Source organism: Staurois parvus, unplaced genomic scaffold, assembly GCF_062004578.1.
Source record: "Staurois parvus isolate SC_StPar_1 unplaced genomic scaffold, SC_StPar_1.0 ptg000446l, whole genome shotgun sequence".
NCBI lineage: Eukaryota > Metazoa > Chordata > Amphibia > Anura > Ranidae > Staurois > Staurois parvus.
The window spans coordinates 1,783,635-1,809,869 of NW_028318242.1; the positions used below are offsets into that span (position 1 = coordinate 1,783,635).

General features: G+C 41.5%; 1 protein-coding gene across 2 annotated transcripts in view; it reads right to left on the reverse strand.

Annotated features, from left to right (window-relative positions):
• Positions 1-12,829: 12,829 nt before the first annotated feature.
• The window catches only part of LONRF2 (LON peptidase N-terminal domain and ring finger 2), a 104,685-nt gene continuing 91,279 nt past the window's right edge, over positions 12,830-26,235 (reverse strand). For both annotated transcript variants that reach the window (XM_089688116.1, XM_089688117.1), the window contains exons 10-12: positions 23,489-23,651; positions 20,226-20,375; positions 12,830-20,026 (exon numbers count right to left, since the gene is read on the reverse strand). In XM_089688116.1, the coding sequence (XP_089544242.1) occupies positions 19,868-20,026; positions 20,226-20,375; positions 23,489-23,651 (472 nt within the window). In that variant the 3' untranslated portion in view covers positions 12,830-19,867. The remainder of the gene's footprint in view (positions 20,027-20,225; positions 20,376-23,488; positions 23,652-26,235) is intronic.

Genomic DNA, 26,235 nt, shown 5'->3' on the forward strand with positions numbered 1-26,235 from the left:
ACCCTGGAATATCTTATAAATGCACATAAGATCTGAATGTTTAAGATAAGTGGTATAAAAAAAGGTTTTGTAAAGGCCACCATTTTAATTAGACCTACTCTATCCATGTACAAGATGGGTAAATGAAACCAGATGGTAAAATCTGCATTGAGTAAGAACAAGGGGAAGGAAGGGGTGGACTATGAGCTCGTATAAAATGGGAGGGATTGACACCCCAATCTAAGAAATTCTTTTTTACATCACACCATACAAAAAGAGTAGCAATTATTCGGAAAATGCTTGGTATGTTAAGATAAGAGCCTTAGATGTATCAAACTTAATTGAATAGCCAGATATCTGAGCAAATGAAGTAAGAAGCAATTGAGGATGGGAACATATAAAAGTAGGCAATCTTCAAAAGCTGAAATTTAATGGTTTTGTGATCTATAGATATGTCTTAAAACAGTCTTTTTCAACCAGGGTGCCTTCAGGTTTCTTCAGGGGTGCCTTGGCAAATTGCCTAAAAATTGGCCACAAATTGTATACAAGCCAGCAATTGGACCAGGCCTGCCTTTTAGTTACACAAAGCCACAGGTTTTCATTGAGCACCATTACAACCTTCTAGCTGCCAGCGTCCTAACAACCAATGATGTCATTGGTTGATAAGGAGGATGTTGGTCATCTCCATAGCATCCTTGTTTACCTCTCGCTTGCTTCTCTCCATCAACACTTGGGTCACATTAGTTTAGTGAGGGAGAGAAACTGACAGAAAGGAGAAACACTGGAACACTAGGCAGTGTGCAATATTGTATTTGCTTTGGAAGAATGAACCACCTCCAAGTTTGGGTGCCCTATGTGTGTGAATATTGCTGCATTACGTAAAATTTTAAAGGGTGCCTTGATTGAAAAAGGGTTGAGCAGCACTGCCTTAAAAGGTGATTTGGGATTCTAGGAGTTGTAAAAGGGATTTCAGTGCAAGGTTGAATAGAATTACAGCAAGTGGGCAGCCTCCTATGGTGCCTTAGGGTATTAGTAAGGGAGGAGAAAGCTGGTTATAAATGTCAGCCTTGTGTGGTTGTTATGATGTATGTATTAGATATAGGAGGAAACTGAATTACCAAAGGCCCTGAAGGAAAGTATATGATTCAGAAGGAATCACTCTATTAAAAAGCTTTTTCAGAGTTGAGACTTAAGAACATCATAGGGGAGAAGAGGTTGTTTTATTTGGACTATGGCTGCAATAAAGGTTTGTATGCTCAGAGTAGAGTGCTTATTACACAGAAAGCCTTATTGTTTTTGGAAGAAAATGCTTAGGGATTGTGAATTTGAATATAATCTACTGTGATTTTTGCCAGTAATTAATCATCTGTATTAAGCAGTGAAAAACATCTGTAAGATTGGGCATATTTGAGAATAAGTGAGGTGTAAGCTTCATTAAAATCTGGGTATGGAACACTGTGCTTAAGAATAGAGTTATAAAGGTTGGTAAGCATAGGAGAGATTGTCATAGGTAAAGGTTTGTAGAAATCAGCTGAGTAACCATCTGGTTTGCAGTTTACTTGCTTAGTGTTTAATGATCTGCAAGACCTCCATTGTGGTGATGAGCGTTTGATTTGTTTCTGTTGATCAAGGTAAGTTTGGGTAATTTAGTTTGTTCCATTATCTGCTATAATAAAAGTAATTTTGAGGGTTGAGCTGTGTAGATGGGCGTAATAATGTTCAAAGGCTGATGTTTAAGCGTTAGCACAGGTGATGCTGGTTTGTAGTTGTAAGTCTGTTAACGTGAGGATGTGACATTTTGTACCGTGGGGTCTAGTCAAATTACCAAGAAGGGTGGCTGATTTTATTTCCCCACCTAAAAAACATCTTGCTAGTATATAGCAGATTTTGCTTTATGAGGGAGGATGCAGAAGCATTTAAGAGAACCATTACTTCCTACCATTAATTTTTTTTGTTTTTGAGTCAGTCAATTTTTTAAGATTATGAATTTGCGGGGGAAGAATAGAATCATTATTATTCTGGTAGCTATGTGATTAGTAGGGAAGAGGAAGAGCAAAAAAAGAATCAAAATACCTGTTAGGCTGGCACAGCTGTCCCAATAAGCAGCCATCTCCTGAATAATGACCATGGGTTGATGCAAGCATTCTTTCAAAGTGACAACCACCAAATGGACTCAACTTCACTAAAGGAAAAAAACAGCTTAAACAGAAGTTGATGGCACATATTTGTGAGAATATAGTACTTAATAATCCAGGCCAGACAAATGTTCCTGTAAGCACCCTATGGTGTTGCTCAGAAACAGAGGTAAACAAAGGAGTACTTGCAGGAATGAGAGAAAAAAGCAGTGACTGCCACCAAGGTGGGTATAGTACTCACATAAACAAATGAAGTTTCACACCTTGATGCTTGTGTTCACAGCACCATGTTGTTGGGTCATGATGGTGATACAGTGAGGCTGGCAAATGTGGTTTACTCACTTTCAGTGGCAGGGATTTTCGCAATTAGTATGGGGTTGTGCAAATCCCTGACCATTTTCTCAGGCTCCACCCCCAAAGTCCCATTGCTTCATTTTAAGACTAAACACTCATACTTTTTCGATAGCAATCATAAGTGGTCTTGTTCAAAGTTTATGTTGCACAATAAAAAATGGGTTATTTGATTGTGGCATGTTGTAAACTCATAATAAAAATTCCTTTGGAAAACCATATCCGAGGGAGTGGCAGTTGCATCGTAAACATTCTGACATCCCCTCGGCCACTCCTCAAAACCCCTTTAATGGTCAAGTAATTTCAGTCAACTTCCTGGGAGTCCAGAAAAGACTGCATCAGTAGTCTTGAGGTTTACTTCACCAACAAATCCAAGAACAAGTGCCAAAAGTCTTATTTCTTGAGAGCCCAAAGAGTCTGAATCTTAGAACCCTGCCTGAACCCAAAGAACAGAGTACTTTTTCTTTGTTATTGCCATTTCATTTTCTGTTGCTATTCATGTCTAGTTTGTATAATCCATCTTTTGTACATATTTTGCTTTTATCGTTTTTCCTTTTATTAAACAATATTTTAAAATTGTTGAAATTACCTCCAATGCACTAAGCCAAAGCTTAAATAATCTCCGTCTTTTTGAAGAGTGCGACTATGTTGTAATCTCTGAAATATCCCTCTATGACACAAGAGTGTGTATTACAGAACATTGTAAAAAAAAAAATCATAATTGTTATTGCAGATATTGTGGACAGTTTATGTTACCTATAAAACGTGGTGGCAACTGTTTTGATATATAACAGATTAACTGCACAGATAACCTACCTTAACCCATTCCCACCTCTGCCTCCCGGCCCTTTAAGAGGTTCTAAATGCCTGGAGGCGGGCATTCTGATCATGTGACTGATATGATTGGCAATCACATGATCAGAAAGCTCCTGATCGCAAGTATGCATCAGGAGCTTTCCGGTACCCACCGGTAACTGTACTGGGAGTGCGCAGGGTGTGATCTTTCAGCAAAGGAAGATGTTTACATAGGGCCGCATATATGCTGTCTCTAGGCATTAAAGCCCACCTGACAATAGGCAGAATATATGCATACGTCCGGCAGGAAGTGGTTAATATTGAATCACTCTCAGTCTGATTCTACTCAAATTGTGGTCCCAAGAGCTGGACAATTTTTGAGAGTGTTATTGACCCTAGTTGCAACATGGTGAGATATGGCCTGCCCTTTCTCACATATTGGTGGCAGCTGCTAGGGTCTGACACAGTTGTTCTCACACTGGGTATTTTCTTGGACAGAGTAGTGATGTAAGGATCAGCAGGAGAAACCACAGCCCACCAATCCATCTTTCTTTTTGCGATTTGCAAAATAAGATCCTGACTTTTATCTGGGCCAATAAACACCCCAGAGTGGCACGCACCACTCTTTATGCCCATAGGCTGAGACGGGGCCTTGGGGTTCCCAACGTGATGAAATACTACTTAGCAGCCCAAATTTCCAAATTATCATTATTACACGCTACCTCAGACATCCCCCTGTGGGTAACGCCCAAGTACCCCACTTTTTAAATTTACAATTGTTTCAGTCTTGTTCCTCCATGCAAGAAATCCTCTTCGGTGGAATGGTACTGATATCTGCATTTTAGACACTGGATCTCTTCTTTTCGCCACGATTCTGCATTTCCGTTCCAGAAAACAGTTTCCAAACACGTTTGTCAGCACTCTCCTGGTGCCCGAGGTGCCATCTCTTTAATCTATTCACACCTTCTCATGGAACATCCCCCTGGCTCCCATTCCTATGTTTTAAAATTGGAACGTAATCTCGCTGTCTGCTTAGCCCCGGAGGTCTGGAGTAGAGCCTTGTCAGATGGTGTTCGTTCAACACCGTCTCTATGGAGGCAGCATACCCCGTCTTGTGATGATCGATGTTTTAGAGGCTGTGGATCTCGCGGAGATGAGCTACATGTATGGTGGACCTGCCCGCTACTAGTGGGCTTTTGGTCCAGAGTCTACGGCCTTCTATCGTCCCTTTTTCACTCTACCTTCCATAGAGACCCTTGCCATGCACTTCTCCATTGTCCGCTTCCTGGCCTTCTGTTCCAATCCGCAGAAACTAGCCACCTATCTCTTTATAGCAGCTAAAAGGGCCATTGCTAGGGCCTGGAAGAAACCAACTGTTCAAATTGCTGAAGTGAGGAATATTATGACTAGTCTCATAGTTCATGAAAAAAAGTCGGGTGTCCTCAATGATTTTCCCCCTAGGTTCCTGAAAATATGGAATTCTTGGTGGTCTTATGCCCACCCATTACTTCCAGTGACAGGTTTGGGTTCTTGCCTCTACTAAGGGAGGCTCTTGCCTATAGGTTCACTTGTTTCTAACTATTCTTTCACTACTTCTCTTCTAAGTGCACTTTTTTCTCCTTGACTTTCTGCTCTGTTGTCTCCCCCCCCCCCCCCTTTGTTTTTCTTTTTTTAGTTGTCTATTGCTTTCCCCATAGCCCTCCACCTGGTTTTCACACCTTCGGCTATTTACAATCTGGGATATATTGCCCTATGTTGGGGCACTATTTGTTGAGGGCTAACCTGTTTATGTGTTGGTTTTGTATTATACTGTACATTCGACCTCGGTCCCCTGCGAGGGACCTTATTCTCTGATTGTTTGTATTTTGTTGTCCTTTAAAAACGAAACAGAAAAAAATTTATAAAAATTATTGTTCCAGAAACCACAGCCCACTATCAGACACCCCTTGTAGTGTCATATAGCATGTATCCTGAAGCTCTTCAACAGAGCTAAATTTCAGCACACCATTCACCAGAGAAGCAAGTATAAAGCTTCCCCTTTTACAGGGGACTGCTGCCTTATGTTCATACACCTGAGGATAGGGTTGCTTTAAACCCCAACTCTGCAGTTGCCAGATTCCCAGCCCCCAGTTTGCTCCCTCCCCACTTTGATAACACCTACAACCATATAAAAAAAACAATTTATATACTTTTTTTGCAAGTGTTTTTGGCCTCGTAACATCACAGGTCCTCTGTATTTACTTTCTTCTTCCTCTTATGGTTAGTTCCCTTGGACCTACAACAGTTCCTGAGCAATATCCTAAAACACATTCAGTCTAAGGGATTGAGCATTCCCAGCTTTAAAGAATGAGGTATATTTATTCTTGACATTAGGAAAGTCTTAGGAGGCCTTGTGTATAAAAACTAGAGCAACAGAAAGTGTTAGTGTGGTCCACAGCAATCAGAAATTACTTCCCTTTTTCTCTAACTTACATGAAAAACAACTAACTGGTTAATACTAAAACGTGCAGAATCTAATTTCTTCCAGTCCATATTGGGGACAATATTAATGCTACATAACATGAATGAGCAGATTTTAGTCACCATTCTATGATAAAAATTTATTTTTTCAATTTGACTTCTGATAAATCACATGCAGAAAAATAAAATCTGAAACAAATTAACAATTTGAGGGCCTTTTTATTATTGTTTCCACAGAAGTACTGAACACACCTTGCTACCTTCCATTGTGTGTTTTTTAAGAGAGTCAAATGTTCCTCAGTGTTATCATTAAGCAAATTAGCAATTTTTTAAAGGTATTACATGGAGTAGAATGCTTTAAAGCTGAAAATAAATGGTTAGAATTTTGAACAAATATTCTTAGGAAAAGAATGTTCTAAGAAAGTTTGTTTCTTTTTCTAATCATTGGTGGGTCAAATTGATGTTTGTGAGTGACAAGAAAATTCATAGGAACAGGGTGGAAATTTGTTCTTGAATGTACAAAGTTCTAACAGTGTACAGTATGTGGTATTCATTAAGTTAGTTAATTCCAAAATCATGTTAAAGACAAACAAAATCTTTCCAACAACATTGGAACGTTCAGAGAATTTACTTACAAATTTTTGCTAATACTTTTTCTAAAAATGTGCGTTTAAAATTCTATCCATCTATGACCAGCTGTAAAATATGACTGGGATTAAAGAAAGGAATCTAAATTGCTAAGATTTTTTGAATTGCACGTTTGCCACATAAATGGATGACATAAAGCTTAGGCAATTTATTTAACATTGCAAAAGTGTACATCTCCATTCATTACCAATGTAAGGGTATGTAAGTTTTCTCTAAGGCTATATAAAGTGGCAAATGTAAGATTTTTATAGGATTCTTTTTTTTTTTTTTTTTTTTTTACAATTCTGTGACCTACAGAACAGAAACAGTGAACAAAAAGATGTATAACATTCCACAGTCAGACAGGAACTCTGCATGTGGTGTGATGGGAGACTTTTCACTCAGAATAGTTAAAAATAAATAATATCCAAACCAACAGTAGCCAGTTTCAATTCTTTACAAAAGAAAGGTACATACTGTACATACAGCCATTGTGATATAAGCATTTATATTGTTATTGTTATACAGTATTTATAAAGCACCAATAGTTCACTCAGCGCTGTACATTACAAAGGGGGACAGAACATGTGACAGAACAATAACAATACAATGCAAAACATGAGGGGATTGAGGGCCCTGCTCTTTCGAGCTTACAATCTAGGAGGGAGGGGATGGTGGCACAGGAGGAGATAGCTGTGGGGGATGGAGTGGTAGGAAGAGTGGAGGAGGTCGGCAAGTTAGCAGGGGGTGGGGTAGGCTTCCCTGAAGAGATGGGTTTTCAGGGTGCACCTAAAGGAGAGGAGAGTAGGTGATATTCTGATGGGTTGGGGCAGGGAGTTCCAGAGGATGGGTGACACCCTGGAGAAGTCCTGGAGGCGGGCATGGGAGGAGGAGACCAGGGAACTAGAGAGAAGGAGGTCTTGTGAGGAGCGGAGTGTGCGTGCTGGGCGGTACTTGGATATTAGGTCAGTGATGTAGTTCGGGGCAGTATGGTGGACAGCTTTGTACGTCAGTGTTAGGATTTTGAATTTGATCCGTTGCACAATCGGAAGCCAGTGGAGGGATTGGCAGAGGGGGGTGGTGGAAATGGAGCAGTTGGAAAGGTGAATGAGTCTGGCAGCCGTATTCAGGATCGACTGAAGCGGGGATAGTCAGCGGCGAGGCAGGCCAGTGAGGAGGGAGTTGCAGTAGTCGAGTTGTGATATGATGAGGGAGTGGATGAGCTGTTTAGTGGTTTCTGGAGTTAGGAACGTGCGTATTTTGGCGATGTTGCGGAGGTGGAGTCTGCACGAGTTTGTTAAAGATTGGACTTGGGGCTGGAAGGATAGGTTGGAGTCCAGAATGACACCAAGTACTCTGGCCTGCAGGGCAGGTTTGATGGTGGTGTTGTTGGATGTGATGGAGAAGTCAATGGGGGGTGGTGTCCGGGCTGGGGGGAAGACAAGAAACTTGGTTTTGGAGAGGCTCAGTTTAAGGAAGTGGAGCGACATCCAGTCTGATATGTCACTCAGTAGGTGTGTGATTCGGGCAGAGACTGAGGGGGTGAGGTGGGGGGTTGAGAGATAGATTTATGTGTCGTCGGTATAGAGGTGGTAGTTGAAGCCGTGATAGTGTATGAGTTGGCCAAGGGAGGTGTAGATGGAGAAGAGAAGGGGCCCGAGGACAGAGCCTTGAGGGACCCCAACAGAGAGGGGGAGTGAGGGGGAGGTGGTAGCATTATAGGTAACGCTGAAAGAGCGTTGTGACAGGTAGGATGAGAGCCAGGAGAGAGCAGAATCTCTGAGGCAGAGGGAGTGTAGTTTTATTTTAAGGAGGGGGTGGTCGACTGTGTCAAAGGCCTCAGAGAGGTCAAGGAGTAGGAGCACTGAATAGTGGTCATTAGCTTTGGCGGTTAGTAGGTCGTTGGAGAGTTTGAGTAAGGCAGTTTTGGTGGAGTGTAGGGGACGGAAGCCGGACTGTAGGGGATCAAGGAGGTTGTTGTCGTTGAGGTGAGAGCTTAGGCGGGTGTAGACTAGGCGCTTGAGTTTAGATGTAAATGGGAGCAGGGAGATGGGTCTGAGGTTGTTCGGGTCATTGGGGTCCAGGGAGGGCTTTTTAAGTATGGGGGTGATGTGTGCATGTTTCAGAGGGGAGGGGAAGTGTCGGAGGAGAGGGAGAGATTGAAGATGTGAGTGAGGGAGCGTAGGATGGAGGGGGAGGGAGGTCGTAGGAGTTGTGAGGGGATAGGGTCGAGGGGGCAAGTGGTGAGGCGGGCATCAGAAAGGATCTTGGAGACTTCCTCGATGGTAGTAAGGTCAAAGGTGCGGAGTGTTGGGGGAGCTGCAGTATGAGGAATTAGGGTGGGGTGGAAGTGGAGGTCAGAGCAGTGGTGGGGCCGTGGGAGAGGGGTGATGAGGGGGTAGCTGAGTGAGGGGGAACGGGGTTGGAGGGAGTTTGAGCAGCGACGAAGTCCCTGTGGGTTATGTCGAGGGGGAGGGGGGATGAGGGGGTAGCTGTGTGAGAGGGGACAGGTTGAGAGGGCGTGTGAGTTGCGGCGATGTCATTGCGAATTGTGTCAACCTTGTTTTTGAAGTGATTGGCAATCTCAAGGGCAGTGAGTGAGGTGCTGGGTGGAGGTGGGGGTGGCGAGAGTAGAGAGTTGAAGGTGGAGACGAGTCGGTGAGGATTGGAGGAGAGGGCCTTGATGAGGGTCAGGCAGTAGGCTTGTTTGGCTGCGTGGAGGGAGGAGGTGTAGGTGTGGAAGGCAGATTTGTAGCGGGTGAAGGCTTGTTGGGATTTGGTTTTGCACCATAGTCGCTCCAGGGCACGACCGTGTCGTTTGAGGGTTTTGGTGTGATCAGTCTGCCAGGGCTGGAGCGGTCGTGGTCTGATGTTGCGTGTGGTTAAAGGCGCTAGTGAGTCAAGGGCTGTTGCCAGCGCGTTGTTGTAGGCAGTCATAGCCAAGTCGGGGCAGGACAGGGGGAGGATGATGTCATGGAGTTGATCAGCTGCAGAGTGGAGGGGGGCAGGGTTAAGGTTGCGGAGGTTACGGCTGGTAGTAGTGTGACATTTGGAGGGGTAGGCGTTGGAGGACGAGGAGATAGAGAAGGTAATCAGGTTGTGGTCAGAGAGAGGGAAGGGGGTGTTAGTGAGGTTCTGAGGAGCGCAGCGGTTGGAGAAGACAAGATCAAGGATATTACCGTTGGAGTGGGTGGTGGATTGTATGCACTGTGCAAGTGCAAAGGAGGAGGTTAAGTGGAGGAGATGGGATGTGTCTGGGTTGTCGAGGTTGACAGGGATGTTGAAATCCCCAAGGATGATGGTGGGTAGCTCAGAGGAGAGGAAGAAGGGTAGCCAGGAGGAAAAGTCATCCAGGAAGCGGGATATGGATCCAGGAGGCCGGTATATCACAGCAATCTTTAGGGGGGTTGGGGAGAATAGTCGGACGCAGTGGGCCTCGAAGGAGGAGGATAGGGAGGGGGGGTTTGGGAGGACTCGGAAGGTGCTCTGCGGTGACAGGAGTAGACCAACCCCACCACCTTTATGACCATTAGGCCTGGGTGAGTGGGTCCAGGTGAGACCTCCGTAGGAGAGTGCAGCAGGGGAGGTAGAGTCAGTGGCCTGGATCCAGGTTTCCGTAATCGCCAGGAGGTTGAGGGAGCGGGAAACAAAGAGGTTATGGATGGCGGTAAGCTTGTTGCACACCGATCAGGCATTCAGGAGTGCACATGAAAATGGGGGGAGATTTTAGGGAGCAGGGGGACAGATACTAAGTTGCGGGGGTTGCGGCAGGACGTGGAGGCAGGAGGGTGTTGTGCGGGTGAGGGAGATGGTGGAGGGCCAGGATTCGGGGAGATGTCCCCCGCGGTTAGGAGAAGGGTGAGAAAGGTGGCATGGGAGCGGGATGTGCAGGAGCGTGAGAAACTACTAGTGGAGGTGTTCGGGTCAGTGGGAGAGTGGAGTAATAGGAGGAGGTGGTGGGTGCCATAGAGGGGCAAAGGAAGCAGTGAGGACACAATATACAATTGTTTGGGAGGGGCAGAGGGATATAGTGAATGGATTTTGGGAATGGAGGAGAGGAAAATGAGGAGGAGTGGAAGAGGCATTTTGGGGAGGTGGTGAGTGCAGTAGTAGGGAGATGATAACAATGAGGGGGAGATGTACAAGTTTTGGGGTGGAGCAGAGGGGTAAAGAAATGAGATTTGGGAACAGAGGATAGTAATATGATAAGGAGAAGAGGGGTGTATTCTATAAAGGTACATGGAGTGGGACTCAGGTATGTAAGAGAGGTTTCCCAGGGTGTATGCTTGCAGTCTGTCCAGCGTGCAGTAGAGTTTCTTGCTGTTGTTGTGTCTTCCTGCTGCTTAAGTTCTCCTGCTTTAGTTCAACTGCTGTGTTTAACTGCTTTGCACTCCTTCAACGCAGCACTCAAACAAAAGCAGCACCCCCATCAGAGACTGTGCCCCCCATCAGTGAATTATGGAGTTTATATCCTTATCAGACCCAGCAGGTTCTACACCAGCCTTTCTCAACCTTTTCAGCACAGAGGAACGCTTGAGATAACTTTCTGGTCTCTGAGAACTCCTGGTAAAAATGACTGTATCTACTATCCATGATACATTAGTGTGATGGTCAGTGGGCCCAATGCTCCTTACACTTGTGGTCATTAGGAAGAAATAGCCTCTTAGAGATAGCTAAAAAGATAAATGGGGTCAGTGGGTACTTACCTGACGGGGTGAACTTGCTCACTGCTCAATGAACTCCTAGCAACCTCTGGGGAAACCCTTAGAGTTCCATGGAGCCCTGGTTGAGAAACCCTGTTCTACACAATGAAATGGTGTTATTTCAAATACAGTTGGGCTGCCACCTTATTACAGTTTTTGTTAAGTATAAATTGATTTTACTGTGTATAAAAAGGCACACATGTGACCAGACTATAGGCTGTATGACTTTTACTCATAAGTCAATGCATCGTGCAGAGTCCTTCTGCTGGCTAAACCAACATTCATGAAAATGCAGCATATCAACTGACCAAGAGCCAGATAGATCACTTGTATATGATTCACTCTTAGGATTCTATGGGCCCACTGCATAAAGCAATGCCAGGGGCATAGATGATCTGCAAAATGGTTTAAGCCATAGTAAGCAGATTTTGCTTTTTCTGAAAACATCTTGGTGAAATTAACCCAATAGGGCATCACTATAGGTTAGATGCCTTGTAAAAGTAAATGTGATGTGAGTGTGAAAGTACAGAGAAAGGAAACCAAACTGATAAGAGGCATGGAGGAGCTCAGCTATGAGGAAACATTAGAGGAACTGAATTTCTTCTCTCTTGAGAAGAGGAGATTAAGGGGGATATGATCACCATGTATGAATACATCAGTGGTTCACATAGTGAACTCGGTGTAGAGCTATTCACCCTGACGTCATCACAGAGGACAAGGCGGCACTCTTTACGTCTGGAGGAAAATAAATTTAATCTCCAACACCGAAAGGTTTCTTCACAGTAAGAGCTGTGCAAATGTGGAATAGACTCCCTCAAGAGTTGGTTCTGGCTAGCTCAGTGGATTGCTTTAAAAAAGACCTGGATTCTTTCTTAGATACACAGAATATAACTGGATACTAACATTTATAGCTAAAGTTGATCCAGAGAATATCCGATTGCCTCTCAGGGGGTTAAGGAAGTCTTTTCCCCTGCAGGAGCAAATTGGATAATGCTTTGCTGGTTTTATTGCCTTCCTCTAGATCAACTGTGAGTATAGGATTATAACTTTTTTTTTTATGGTTGAACTGGATGGACTTTTGTCTTTTTTCAGCCAGACTAACTATGTAGCTATGTCATGAACAATTTGATTTATTGCACTGATCCAGGGAGTCTATTATTTTATAAGTTGTTTAGTAGCACCTGTAGTATTAACATTTTTTTTTTATAGCTGCTCATGAAGAGAATGGGCTGGTGACCAACCAATCTTATTTCTTACATTAATATAATAAGCCCATTGACATCAATATTCCGTGCTTGCCTACTGACATATTTAACAAAAGATTCAAGAGAAATGTAACACCATAACATGTTTTTATTTTAACCCCATCATACTTTTTTCTAGGTTAACCACAAAAAAACAAACATATGCACATGCCCAGCAAATCTGCTGCTGCACATCCAGTCCCACACCGCCATCTACTTTTTTTTTACATCTTTAGGAGCTGGCTGTCTCTTCCTGGTTCCTGCAGCAAGACACTTTGAAGAAACACATAAGCATATGCTGTGGATTGCCTTAAAGCCTCTTGGGAGGCTTGACGCAAGTATTCAGAACAAGCTGCCCCACAATGATGTGCCACGGCACATACACATATGCTATGGATTGCTTTGAAGCCTCCTGGAATACTTACGACACATATCCCAGGAGGCTTGCTGCTCCAGGCAGTGAGGTGTACATCAACCTCACCAAGGTGAGAAATCAAGAAATACAAAAGCGTGGAAAATAAAGTATTAACAGAAAAGAGGTGGGAGTAATTTAATGGAAAGTGAACTAAGAAGGTGAAGTTTCATTTTACGCTATACAAACATAATTTTCAGCATTGCTTTTTATTCCTTCAGTATAGTTTTACAACATTCTGTGGCATTTACAAATATTTTTGCATAGAATGAACCTATCTACTCTAGTCAAAAAAAATAATTGTACAAAATATAACAAAAATCATTGTAAGTTAAATTTGCAAATTCGGACAAACTGACAGCTGAATGTGTAATTTCTTTAGATTCTCTAAAATCTCATGATAACTCCACAATTCTTCCTGTTCCAGTGTAAGTGGCAGTGTTAACAGGACACAGGTATTATCAACTCTAATGCCTCCAAAGGCAGTGTGGGACTTGCCCTTGTCTTTGTGGAGGCTTGTGGTGAATTCCCTCAGCCTATCAATGTCATCATGACAATCTCAGTGTACAGAACTGCAATGATGAGGCTCTTGTTACACATTTGTGATGTCTTATCAATGATGTAACAGATTAGGGTCATTAAGCTTTTAAGAACATTACCACAGATTTTAGGCTTGTCAAGAGGAAGGCATGCCAATATGTGCACTTATGATCACTAGTTGTGTAACATCATTGTTCCCTTGAAAAATGAAATGACAACTCTGCCCAAAAACAAAACATTTGCATATAAAAATAATATAGACATGTCTTCGGAATTCTCTTCGAAGAACACAGCAGGGAAGACATGTACATATGGTCAAAGGACTGCAACAAAGACTATACTATGCAATTACTATAAAACATCCATAGGATGTGGATCTTCTTGCCAGTGGAACTGTGGTACATGTGACAATTCTATCAAATGATGCATGTAAACAGAATCAAAATGTATGCAGACCTGTGTATTTCTACACTATATTGTCTAAATGTATGACTTAATGTGTAAAATATATAGAATGATATCACTACAGATGTAGGAAGAGGCTAAAACCATTTTAAACACAGGCACCAAGTGTTGGGAAATGCTGGTTTTCAGAAATATTCTTTAGTTCTTCAGAAGGGTCTTCACGAAACAACCTATTCAAGAGCTACAACAAGACACAAGACCAAAAGACAACATAGATAGTAAAGAAAGCCCTGTAAACCCTAACAACCAATGAACAGTAATCACACTTATCTTGGGTGCTGTATATTACAGTACGTAATAGTATTCAGTTAAAAGAATGTCCATCCTAGGTGGGATTTTACAGTTAGCAAAAGCAATATGGCACAAGAGGCTAATCCATATTCATTGTGGAGGAAAAACAATGTATCACGTATTAGGATTTGCTTAGAAACATTAGGTGTGCACATACCCTGAAAGCACGATAAAAGCTACTGATGAATAAAAATATATCCAACCCCTTATAGGCATTACCTGTTACATGGTGCATATTATCAGGTCAGATATCACCAGAAAATAATGTGAATGGTAATGCGCTTCAGCAAAAGGAAACAATTGTAGAACATATTGTCCTTAATATTTTCTATAAACCACCCTTTCAAACGATCTAACCATTATTATAGTGGCAGATCTGTCTACCTTCTTCAACTTTGAAATGCAGATGACAGTAGAGTGATGTTATAAATGTTCTGCGTCATATGAAAGCTGACACAAAGGGGGGGATTTACTTAGGCTGGAGCACTCGGAATCTGATGCAGCTGTGCATAGTAACCAATCAGCTTCTAACTTCAGCTTGTTCAGTTAGGCTTTAAAAATAAAACCTAGAAGCGGATTGGCTATTATGCACAGCTGCACCAGATTCTGTGTGCTCCAGTTTTAGTAAATCCCCCCCCCCTTACGATTGCACAACCACATTACCTTTCATTCAACACAAGGCTTCAAATATTCATGAACTCTCTAGCTGGTTACATGTAGAGGTAGTAAAAAACCAAAAAGGTGTTTCTCAGGTAGGGCAAGGTCAGACAGGCTTCCTGGACAATAATTTTAGTACCTGAAAATGTGTTCTAAACACTTACTATATAAAGGACTTTTACCAGAACTTAGTCTAGGATTAGGTAAGAATGAAAGACTGACATCTGTTAAGATCAACCTCACAACTCCTCTAGGCTAGCTCTGGTCTAGATGAAGGCAAAATAAATCCCCTGGGAACTGAAGCAAATTTACCACACTAGTGTGATTTTCTTTCTGTGTCAGCTAAATTTTTTCTTACGTGCACCTTTTTTATAGCATGGTATGGGGACCCAAATATAGATTTTGTTTTCAGCTTCACAATAATCTAACATAAAAATCCCCGTAAAAGATCATTTTTTGGACTCTGTATCAGTTAAAGTGGTTCTAAAGTCAAACCGTTTTTGACCTTAATACATTCTCTGCATTGAAGAATAGAACTCTCCTCTACTTGCCCCGCCCCAATCCCTAAACATTTACCTTCCTCCTCTCACGACCCAATGCTGTACCATCTGCTCTTCTCTCCTTGGGGGTCTTTCAGAAGACTTTGAGAGCAGTAGGAGCCATAGACTCCTGGTGCTGCCAAACTCCTAAGAGGAGTGAGTGGGGGTGGGTCTTATCAGAGCTGTGTGTGGCTTTGGTCCCTCACAGCCCGGACCACGTCTGCACGGTTGTCCTCTCAGCACACGGCTTGCTGGAAGGCCACTCACAGGATAGAGGAACAGAGCACATTGGCAGGATCCTCCAGAAGAGGAGAATTGGGGCTGCTCTGTGCAATAATATTGGACAGAGTTGGCAAATATAACATGTTTTTATTTAATGAAAAATTAGCCTTTACACCCAATTTAACCAGTTCCCCGCCGCCCTATAGCAGAACTACTGCTACAGGGTGGCAGGGCTGCGCAAAATCACGTAAATATACATGTGATTTAGCATTTTCGGGAAGGGGGCGCGCGTACGCCGCGATACCCAAGCTGCCTTTGACGGCTACAGATGTTGATGGCAGAGGAACAGTGACAGGGGAGAGGTCTGTGTGTAAACAACACAGATCTCTCCCCTGTCAGCACCGACATGCTGCTTTGTATTGCTCTGCATAGCAGACCAATATAAAGCAGTATGTTTCCCTAGTAAAACACACACACAGCACACAAAGCAAAACAGCACACAGCAGAAAGTTAACGCTTTGATTGCCCCAGAGGTTAACCCCTTCCTGCCCAGTGTCATTAGTACAGTGTCAGTGCTTTTTACTAGCACTGATCACTGTATTAGTGTCATTGGGATGTCAATGGAAGTTAGTCAGTTCCCCTCCCAGTGTCAAAATGCCCACTGCAGTCCCGCTATAAGTTGCTGATCGCCGCCATTACTAGTATAAAAAAAATTAAAATTCCAGTATATATACTGCCATTTGTAGACGTTAGAACTTTCATGTAAACCAAAAAATCTACATGTATTGGGTTTTTTTTTTTAGCAAAAACATGTAGCAAAATACATTTTGGCCTAAATTTATGACGACATTTGATTTAAAAAATTTTTACTGGATGTTTTATAGCAAAAAGTTAAAAATATTGATTTTTTTTCAATATTGTCAGTCTTTTTTTTGTTTATAGTGCAAAAAATAAAAAATGCAGAGATGATCAAATACCACCGGAAGAAAGCTCTATTTGTGGGGAAAAAAGGACATACATTTCATTTGGGTGCAGTGTTAAATGACCGGGCAATTGTCAGTTAAAGTAACGCAGTGTCTTATCACAAAAAATGGCCTGGTCAGGAAGGGGTGTAAATTCTCTGGAGGACAAGTGGTTAACTAAGAAAATCTCAGGGCTCAAAGTCTGACTTCATCCTAAGAGACATGTGGTAGTGTTAAATAAAATCCCCCAAAAGATGACAACATCCTTTATTACTTTCAATGGAGGGGAGAGATCAAACTAACAACAATGACAATTTAAAACAACTTATTTAATAAAAACTGAAATGGGATGTGCTACCAAAACTTAAAAATGACTGTTCCATTCACTATGATTTACCATTTTCTTAATCACAACCAAGTAAGCCTGATATTATCATTTTTATCCAATAACCATAAATTACATTTTTGGTCTTGAATGGTGCACCCTGTCTAGAAAACAATTATGTAACTGATTATTTTGAATTTTAAAATTATTATGTATGTATGTCACCAAACATACAACTTATATATATTTCTATTAGTGTACTATGTGATGTGTGCCAAAAGATCCATTTAGCATGTTTTTTTATACCTATACTTTCAATAGGCTTTCTCTTCTTCTTGTGTATCTGATTCCATGATTGATTGCTGAAGAAAGTGAAATTTATGGCACTTTTAAGCAGACTTTAAGGGGGTATGAATACATTATGTGTTTTCAGATGTTTCCTCCATCTACATAAATGTACTATAGCAAAAAGAGAAGTTTGAATAGTTTTCTATGTGTAAAAGAAAATGATTGATCATTTGCAGCAAAAGTTGCAAATGCTGCCACATTTCTCAGCAGCCAGCTACATTTCTGATATGCTGGCAGTGATAACTAGTTGTTCAACAAATCATTGAATGACTGAAGAGGTCCTGACTTCTAACAGCAAGACATGGGTGTGAAGCGCAATAAAACACAGCCATGCAGAGCCATCAGTTTAGTCTAAAGTCAAATTGATTGAAGACATTGCTGATGTCAGCACTCACAATGCGGAGCTGCCATGGAGTCATATGACCTAACATGCTGACTTCATGTCATGCAACGTGGAAGAGAAGCTCTGCAGAAACAGATCTTGATAGCTGGAAAGAAACTTTACTGCTCTACCTTCCCTCCTGCTCTGCTTGCTTGACTAAAGCTAATGTGGTTGTAATGCATGATGATATAAAATCATCAGTTTTGAAATGGTTTATGGGAATAAATTCCTAATCATCTTAAGCATCATCTGGTTTTATAGGTTGCAATCAAACTTGTTCTCTACTCAAAATACATATCCCATATGACTGTACATCAGAAAAGGTTTATACAGTGGGTATAGAAAATAATCACCCCCTTTAAAATAATCACATTTTGTTGCTTTGCAGCCTGAAATGAAGACAGACACCATTTTTGTTTTATCCAGCTGTATCGCAACTTATAACATCCAAGTGAAAGATATAACAACAACATGTCAGAAAAAAATCAAAAACAGAATCACTGGAGTTGGAAAAAAGATTACCCCCTTGTGTTAGTATTTTGTTGAACCACCTTTTGCTTTAATTACGGTCTTTAGTCTGTTGTCATATTTGCCCACTCTTCTTTGCAGTACTGCTCAAGTTCACTTAAATTTGATGGTGACCGTTTATGGACTGCAGTCTTCAAGTTATTTCACAGATTTTCAATGGGTTTTAAGTTTGGGCTCTGACTAGGCCATGCAACCACTGTGTGGTAATTTTTGCTGTGTGCTTTCGGGTCATTGTCATGTTGGAAGATAAACATTCTTCCTATTGACAACTTTCTGGTAGAGGGCAGCAGATGTTCCTCAAGAATTTGATGGTATTTCACCCCATTCATTTTTCCTTCTATCCTGACAAGTGTTCCAGTCCCTGCTGTAGAGAAACCCCCATAACAGGATATTCTGACCTCCATGCTTTATTGTAGGAATGGTGTTATTTGGATGGTGAGCTGCATTGGATTTCCGTCAGACATATCGTTTAATGTTGAGGTATAAAAATTCAATTCTAGTCTCATCTGACCATAACACCTTTTTCCATGTGGCCTCAAAATCTTCACAATGTGTTTTGGCAAAGCTCAGTCATGACTGCATGAGGCCATCTTGAGGAGTGGCTTTTTTTTCTTGCAACCCTCCCATACATGCCAAATTTGCGTAGAATTTGAGATATTGTTGTCACATGCACACAATGACCTCTGTAGGCCTCTTGGTAGCCTCCTGGCTCTTTCATCCAGTTTGGAGCAATGTCATGATCCAGGGAGAGTCTGTGTTGTACCAAATACCTTCCACTTCTTAATTATAGACTTCTCTGTGCTTCTAGGCATTAATAAAGCCTGTATCCATCCCCTGACTTGTTCCTGTCCACAATTTTATCCCAAAGATCTTTTGACAGTGCTTTGCCACCCATAGTTGATTATTTGCTTCAGTTGCGCTACCAGGGACTGAAATGCTCCAGGAAAGCTCTTTTTCATGCTGAGTTAATCAAAATGACCACAGCTAATCACATTTGAAAGGCGAACGGCTCTGTGTGCCATTGAGAAGGTGATTAGCTATACCTGATTGAGTTTACAAGTCATTTTTAGGAGGAGGGTGATCCTTTTGCCATCTCCGTGATTCTGTTGTTGACTTTTTTTTTCTGACATGTTGGTGTTATATCTTTCACTTGCATGTTATAAGTTGCACTGAGTAAATACAGCTGGATAAAACAAAAACTGTGTCTGTCTTCATTTCAGGCTGTAAAGAAACAAAATGTGATTGTTTTAAAAGGGGGGTGATTATTTTCTATACCCACTGTATGTTTAAAATTGCTAAACACAGCACCGGAACAACAAAAGTTTCACATGTGCCCCAAGCTTAATAAAAACCCACAAAATTGTAATGCAGCCTTACCAATCAGTAAAAATGAAGGCCTTGTTCACAATGAGATTATCACAGGACTCTTTGGCAGGCAGTTCTACCAGGTGTCCCACAGGTGATAGTTGTGAATTTGTGAAATAAATAGCTCTGGTCACGTATCATTGATGGTCTGGTCTTCAATATTCTTAGTCAAGTATTTTTCTGGTACAACTGGGGGTAATGAATATTTGATCTCTCCCACTCCTCCCTTTAAACAAACTTTAGACGACACATTATGAGATTCAGAATTTGACACAAAAAAGCACTTCAGAAGACAGGTTACCAACAAACTTTTTTTTCATGAGATGATGACCTGATGGTAACCAAGTACCTGCTTAGTGGCTGGAGGCTAAATATAAACCAGGTAGAAGTGTTGTTCATTCATTGACACTGCATGGTATTTTCACAAAAAGAGCAAAGGAAAATTCCCAGAATGTCATAAAAGTGTCTCTCAGTGCAGAGAAAGTCTTTATTTAAATGAAAAAAAGCATAAGTCCTGGGACCAGATGGAATCCTTTGTCATCTGGGTCTTTTGTGGGTGACAAATAATAAAACTCGTCTAATGGCATGAAGGCGATCCTTCAAGGATGTCATGGCCAGGATTGTTAGCTGTGCCTTGTTTTCTAGAGGCAAGACTGCCAGCATCCACCAACACCAGGCTGGGCCGCTTGGACTGCTCTGAAAAAGAAACAGATATATCAGTTCATTCTTCCATCAATACTCACTACACTTATTGAACACCACTGGGCAAAATATGTGCCTACAGATAAGGGTCTGCCAATATGCATTGCAAAGGGCCAACCATATAAAAGGATGTGGGATTTATCAATGGCATTATTTTTCCAGGTACGTACTTTGCTCAACACTATACACTTACCTGTGGATCAGATTCTTTGCTTGGCATGGGCCCAAAATGGTTAAGGATTTGTGCTTTGAGATTGTCCTTTAGAGAGGTAAACCAGGCAAAAGCTTGATCATAGACAGCATTGTGTAACAGAAGTAGCTCCTCATATTCCTGTCCTTCCACCTGTGAAACAGAAACAAACAAAAAATACACATGACAATAACCTACAGTAAAAGGGGAAAAGTGAAACTAAAAGAAAGCGCACCAACCTTGTACATTACCTCAGGAAACCAAAATTTTATTAAATTCAGAATAATACTCACAAACAACAAAGTAAATCAAGCATGTAAGTCCTCACAGGAAGTGTGAAGCCTGTGCGAGTCCCATCATAGGGGTAGATCCTCAGAGTACGGCTGACGCGTATGACGCAATGATTTTAATGGTTTTACATTCAAAGATTATTTATTTCAACAATGTAATTTTATTTCAACAATGTAATTGTATTACTAGTATGTTTTGATGACAACTTTTCCCCTCCCCCTGGCCTGAGACTGCCCAGCCAAGATGGGAGGGTCTAGTTCCAGTCCCAGGGTATATATGGTAGAGAGCACTCATTGTTTAGTTAGCTCTGATGAAGAAGGGACCCCCTTCGAAATGCATCAGCCGTACTCTGAGAATCTACCCCTATGATGGGACTCACACAGGCTTCGCACTTCGAAAGTTCCTTTGAGGACTTACATGCTTGATTTACTTCGTTGTTTGTGAGTATTATTCTAAATTTAATAAAATTTTGGTTTGCTGAGGTAATGCGCCAGGTTGGTGTGCTTTCTTTTTGTTTCACTTTGCAGTACTGGTCGGGCTTCCCCAGCCTTGCTTAGAGCTGCACAACCTTATATGCATTGGTGGTCAAATATTTCAAGTTCTGGTTCCATCTATCCACCCTTGCTCTGGGTCATAGAGCGCAGGAGAGATCGTTTCTGGTTCTACAGTAAAGGGGAGTAAATACTATCATGAATATATAAGCTGATTTTGCATAGTTCTGGAACCAGTCAGTGAAACCTTGAAAATTGCAACCACCAATATTGAGAACAACCCTCAAAACCCATACCCTAGAGAATTAAATGACAAAAGAATATATCCCACATTCAGAGCCCAAAGCAGAAAAAGTCTACACGCCACTAGTGTAAAAATATCTTCTTTATAGCACTAGCATGGACATTTAAATAGAGTGCATGAAGGTAAAATAACTTCTGCCTTTACAACCACTTTAACACTTACCCTAAAAACTTAAAAATTATGCCTTAACTACCTCCCCAACATTAAATACTGGAGATAGCATGCGGTCATAATTCCCCCCCCCCCCCCCAGTATGTGGTTGGCATATCTGCATCAAACAGCATGGTTCTTTTTCAAACTAGGGGTTGCAGAAAGAATGGACTATATTCTATGTGAATGAATGGAACAAGTGGAAGATGGTGAAGGAGTATGTGAGAAGCATCAAATAAACACATGTGGGCTGTGCACTGTCTGTTCTGTAAGCTATATATAGGATCTCTAAACGGTTATGGGCTCAGACACCCAGCCATAGCCAGCTACAGCAAAAGAAGTGTAAGATACAGCAACAAAAGGAGACTGCAACAGAATAAAAGAATGGCCATCAACACAGCTTTCATTTGCAAACCTGACAAACCAGAACTACCAATCCTGGAAATTTAAGATGAAAATGCTGCTAAAGGATGGTTACTGGCACATCCTGTTCCAGTCTAGTGGCTGCACAAGCAGTGGGGCTGACAGTGTTCTTGTGAAGATATGCCTTTTATCTGTTAACCCATTTTATCCACAGAGTTGGCTGTACTGATATCGGGTGCCATTTGTGAAGGTCCAGTGGTGATTCATAAGGGGAAGATTGTACACAGAGGAGCAAGTTATGTGTTACCCCCACTAATAGGGGAGATGCTTTGTCTGACCTGTGTCCACAAACAGGTCCATGTGAGAAGGTGAGAGTTCACCTGGGAGTCTATGTGCACTGTGGTGATTCATGTTTATTGAAGATTTACAGCACTTGGATTTTGGGTGCAATTACCAGCAGGAAGATATTTCAGTTATTTCGATTTTTTTCGAAGAATTGCATGTTATACATGGTTTCATCATCTTTTGGGACTATCAGTCACGTCTTTGTCCATATATTCATATTTATTGATGCATGCTAGCAGCATGACACTTCTATTTGTTTCAACCATATAACCTACTTTCTGTGAATTTTGGATGCAGAAAAAAAGCAACTGAAATGCATGTAGTGTGAACTGGCCCTAAAGGTAAGCTTATAGATGAATATAGGCATAAAACAGAAAGCATTAATAGTGACATTGCTTCTACGACAGAGTCTGGTTTAAAAACGAAAAATAGAAGTAAAAACAGTAACATGCAACAAGAAACATATAAATGTTTTGTGTACAAGAAATAAGGCCATTTAAAGCAGACTGCAGAATCTGGAAATATGGATTGCAAAAACAAACTAAACTACAAAAGGTGTGTTGATTCAGGAGCTAAGAGTCACATGACAAATTACAGAAATATCTTTATTCCCCTTGACCAGAGTAAAACAGAAAAAAATCACCACAGCTAATGGGCAAATATTGGAATCTGGGAAATAGGACAGTAAAGAAAACTGTCTATTTCTTCTGAGTGTCACCAGAAAGATACATGTGAAAAATGTCCTGCATGTCCCTGTCAAGGAGGAAAAACATTCAAACTGCATTCACACATGGCACAGACGACTTGGGCACAGAAGGCCTGACATAACAAAGAAATTAACAGAGAATGAAAATGCAAGTGGAATAAAAATTAGTCCATGTGATCAAACAATGAAATGCACCAGCTGTATAAAAGGAAAAAAATGACAAGAAAAGCCTTTCTATAATACTCTGGACTTAATTAATTCAGATATTTGCGGTCCGATGGAAAAACTGACTCCAGGAAAGAAGAGGTATTTTCTGTGAGCACCCCAACACCGAACACTTGGCTTCCCTTAGCACCCCTAGCACCTGACCCTACTAATAGTCCTATCACAGAACTAACTCATTGTTCTGTATACTCTCCTTTGCCTTGGTGTGAGCCCATATTTAACACTGCTACCACAGTGTAAAGTCTCTCAACATTGACACATTCAGAATAACATTTCTATTATTTTATCTTTCAAGCCAATTATTCATGTTAGAGTTTGTATCAGATAGGGTAATCAAATGCATATTTAACCTCTGTATGTGTCAGAATTATTTTTAGTTATGCTGTAATACCTTCTTGTCTTCCAAATATTCAATATTTGCAGTGTTGTAGCCATCCCTTTGTCCATGACTCAAGACTTTAAATCTGCTCAGGCCAATGGTGTCAACTACTGAACGACCATCTGGGAAAAACTTCACATCCCTCACTTGTAACATGCATCCATAGTCTGCAAACCTGAGAATGACAAGAAGAATCTTAATAGAAATTTGAACAAACACACCGTCTGCAAACAAATCCTACCTAAAGGAAATTTAATTTGAAAAGTGTAAGGTTGCATGCCTAGTAATTACATTACCCATTAGGTATTTTGTGACCTAACCCTTTAAAAATAGATTGCCTAATCATACCTGGGGTTAAAACTACTAATAGATAAGAGAGCAATATTCTGCTCTAGTGAATTGCGCCAACAGACCTTGGGGGGAAGAGTCATGAAAGAATTTTTCCTCCTGCAAGGCAAAATTGTCAAAAGTTGCACAGTTGCCTTCCTCTAGACCAAAGCTACTGAGGTTGTGAGAGGTTGAACTTAATGGACTTTGGTCCTTTTTTTTAACTGATTGTAAAGGCTGAACATTTTCATGCATTCTATACATGAACATAAAAAACCTTCTGTTTGCTGCTCCCCCCACAGCCCTCCCTAATACTCATCTGAGCCTCTTCTCGATCCAGCGATGTGCACAAGTGCATCGACTGTCCTGGGACTTCCTCTCAATCACAGCCAGTGAGCCAATAAGGAGACAGCGGGGGGCTTGAGAGCGAGCATGCACCAGTTCCCCCATAGCAAGCAGCTTGCTATTGGGGGCACTGGTCAAGGGGAAGGAGCCAGGAACACCAGCAGCGGACCATAGAAGAAGAGGATCAGGGTTGCTCTATGCAAAACCACTGCACAGAGCAGTTAAGTGTGATCTGTTTGTTATTTTTATAGAAAAATCTGAACCGTTAATACCACTTTAACTATAACGTTAAAATGTAGTTACAGTTTCAACATTAGCAGGAAACTCTTTTTTTTCTCTGTTAATGATTACAAATACTTTTTACCTTATGACAAATATATGGTAAGAGAATCTGGGAAGTTAATGTATTTCTAAAAGTATTTTTTTATTAAATTAAATAATAAACATGTAATACCTGTTCTGTGTCAATAGTACTGCACAGAGCAGCCCTAAACCTCCTTTTCTGGGGTCCCCCATAGACTCTCTCTGCTTCTCCACTTCTGTGTTTGACCCCATAGCATATGTGTCTATATGAGCAAGCTGCTCATATAGACACACACAGCCTGGCTTGGCACCACCCTCTGTTTTCTGCTCACAGGATTGGATTGACTGCAGCAGCAGCCAATGACTCCTGCTGCTGCCCAATTCTCTTGTCAGAAGAGGGAGACAGAGGAGCAGAACTGCGGGACCTGGACTGGCTCTGTGACATTAGTCAACAGCGGCTTTATCCCACTGTCGGCTGAATCTGGGTCACAAGAGTACAGAAATAAGTGCCCTCCTGTGATCTAGAAGAGAAGTGCCCTCCTGTGATCTAGAAGAGAAGTATGGCCAAAAAAGCTTTGACAATACTTCTCTTTTAAAGTACTGTAAATCTATTAAGATACTTGCACACTAAGGTGTTAACATACTACTAAAAAACAAATGAAAGTAAGTATACAGTTCAGTTCTTATGAAATCATGTAAAAGCATCTTAAACGGAAAGTCTCTGTATTGACCATAGTTACCAGTTGGACTCTTAAATTCTCTAAGCTACACACATGAACAGATGTCATTGACTGCACAGCCAATTTCCTCCAGTTTTCATTATTAATGTGTTTCTAAATTCAACGAAAAAGATTTAATTACTTGCAGCTTACCAGTCCTTAGATGTGGTGACTGCATTATATAAATTTTTCAGGCTTTTTCTACTTTAGATTGACCTAGTGATCTTAACATTTACACACATCCTCTCCTAGGGTGACAATGTATCTGCATAACACACAAGAAGGTGTTCTCTCTTTCACATAGTATACTGGGCATAGCAGGTAACAATTGCTTAAAGTGGTTGTAAAGGCTCAAGGTTTTTTACCTTCATGTATTCTATGCATGAAGGTTAAAAATCTTCTGTGTGCAGCAGTGCCCCCATCCCCCCCTAATACTTACCTGAGCCTCATTGCGATCCATCGATGTGCACAACAGCCTCAGCTTTTTCGGGTCTCTGCCTCCTCATTAACTGAGACAGCAAGCGGGAGCCATTGGCTCCCATTGCTGTCAATCACAGCCAGTCAGCCAATGAGGGGGGGGGGGGCAAGCCGCAGCTCAGTATGTGGATGGACACACGGGACAGTGGCTTGGGAACAAGCTGCTTGCTGTGGGGGCACCCGACAGAAAGGAGGAGCCAGGAGCGCTGGCAAGGGACCCGAGAAGAGGAGGATCCAGGCTGCGCAAAACCACACAGTAGGTAAGTATAACATGTTGTTATTTTCCAAAAAAAAAAAAAAACCTTTAGAAATCGCTTTAAGAGGAAACTGAAGATAATACAGGGACCTATAGGCTCACTGAATTTATCGTAGATCCAACAGGATTTTTTTTTTTTGCATGTATCGAACAGATATAAGAAAATTTAAACAAAGCCCATGCTACAGGTGTGCAGCTTTCCAGGTGGCCAGCCTCATGGAACTAGCATGGACGCTTCTAGCATTTTGAACCTCCAAATGAGCCACTACAGGTATTCTCCCAACTGGAACCACCAAATGATACACCTGGACCTTGCTGTCTTCTTCGGTCCT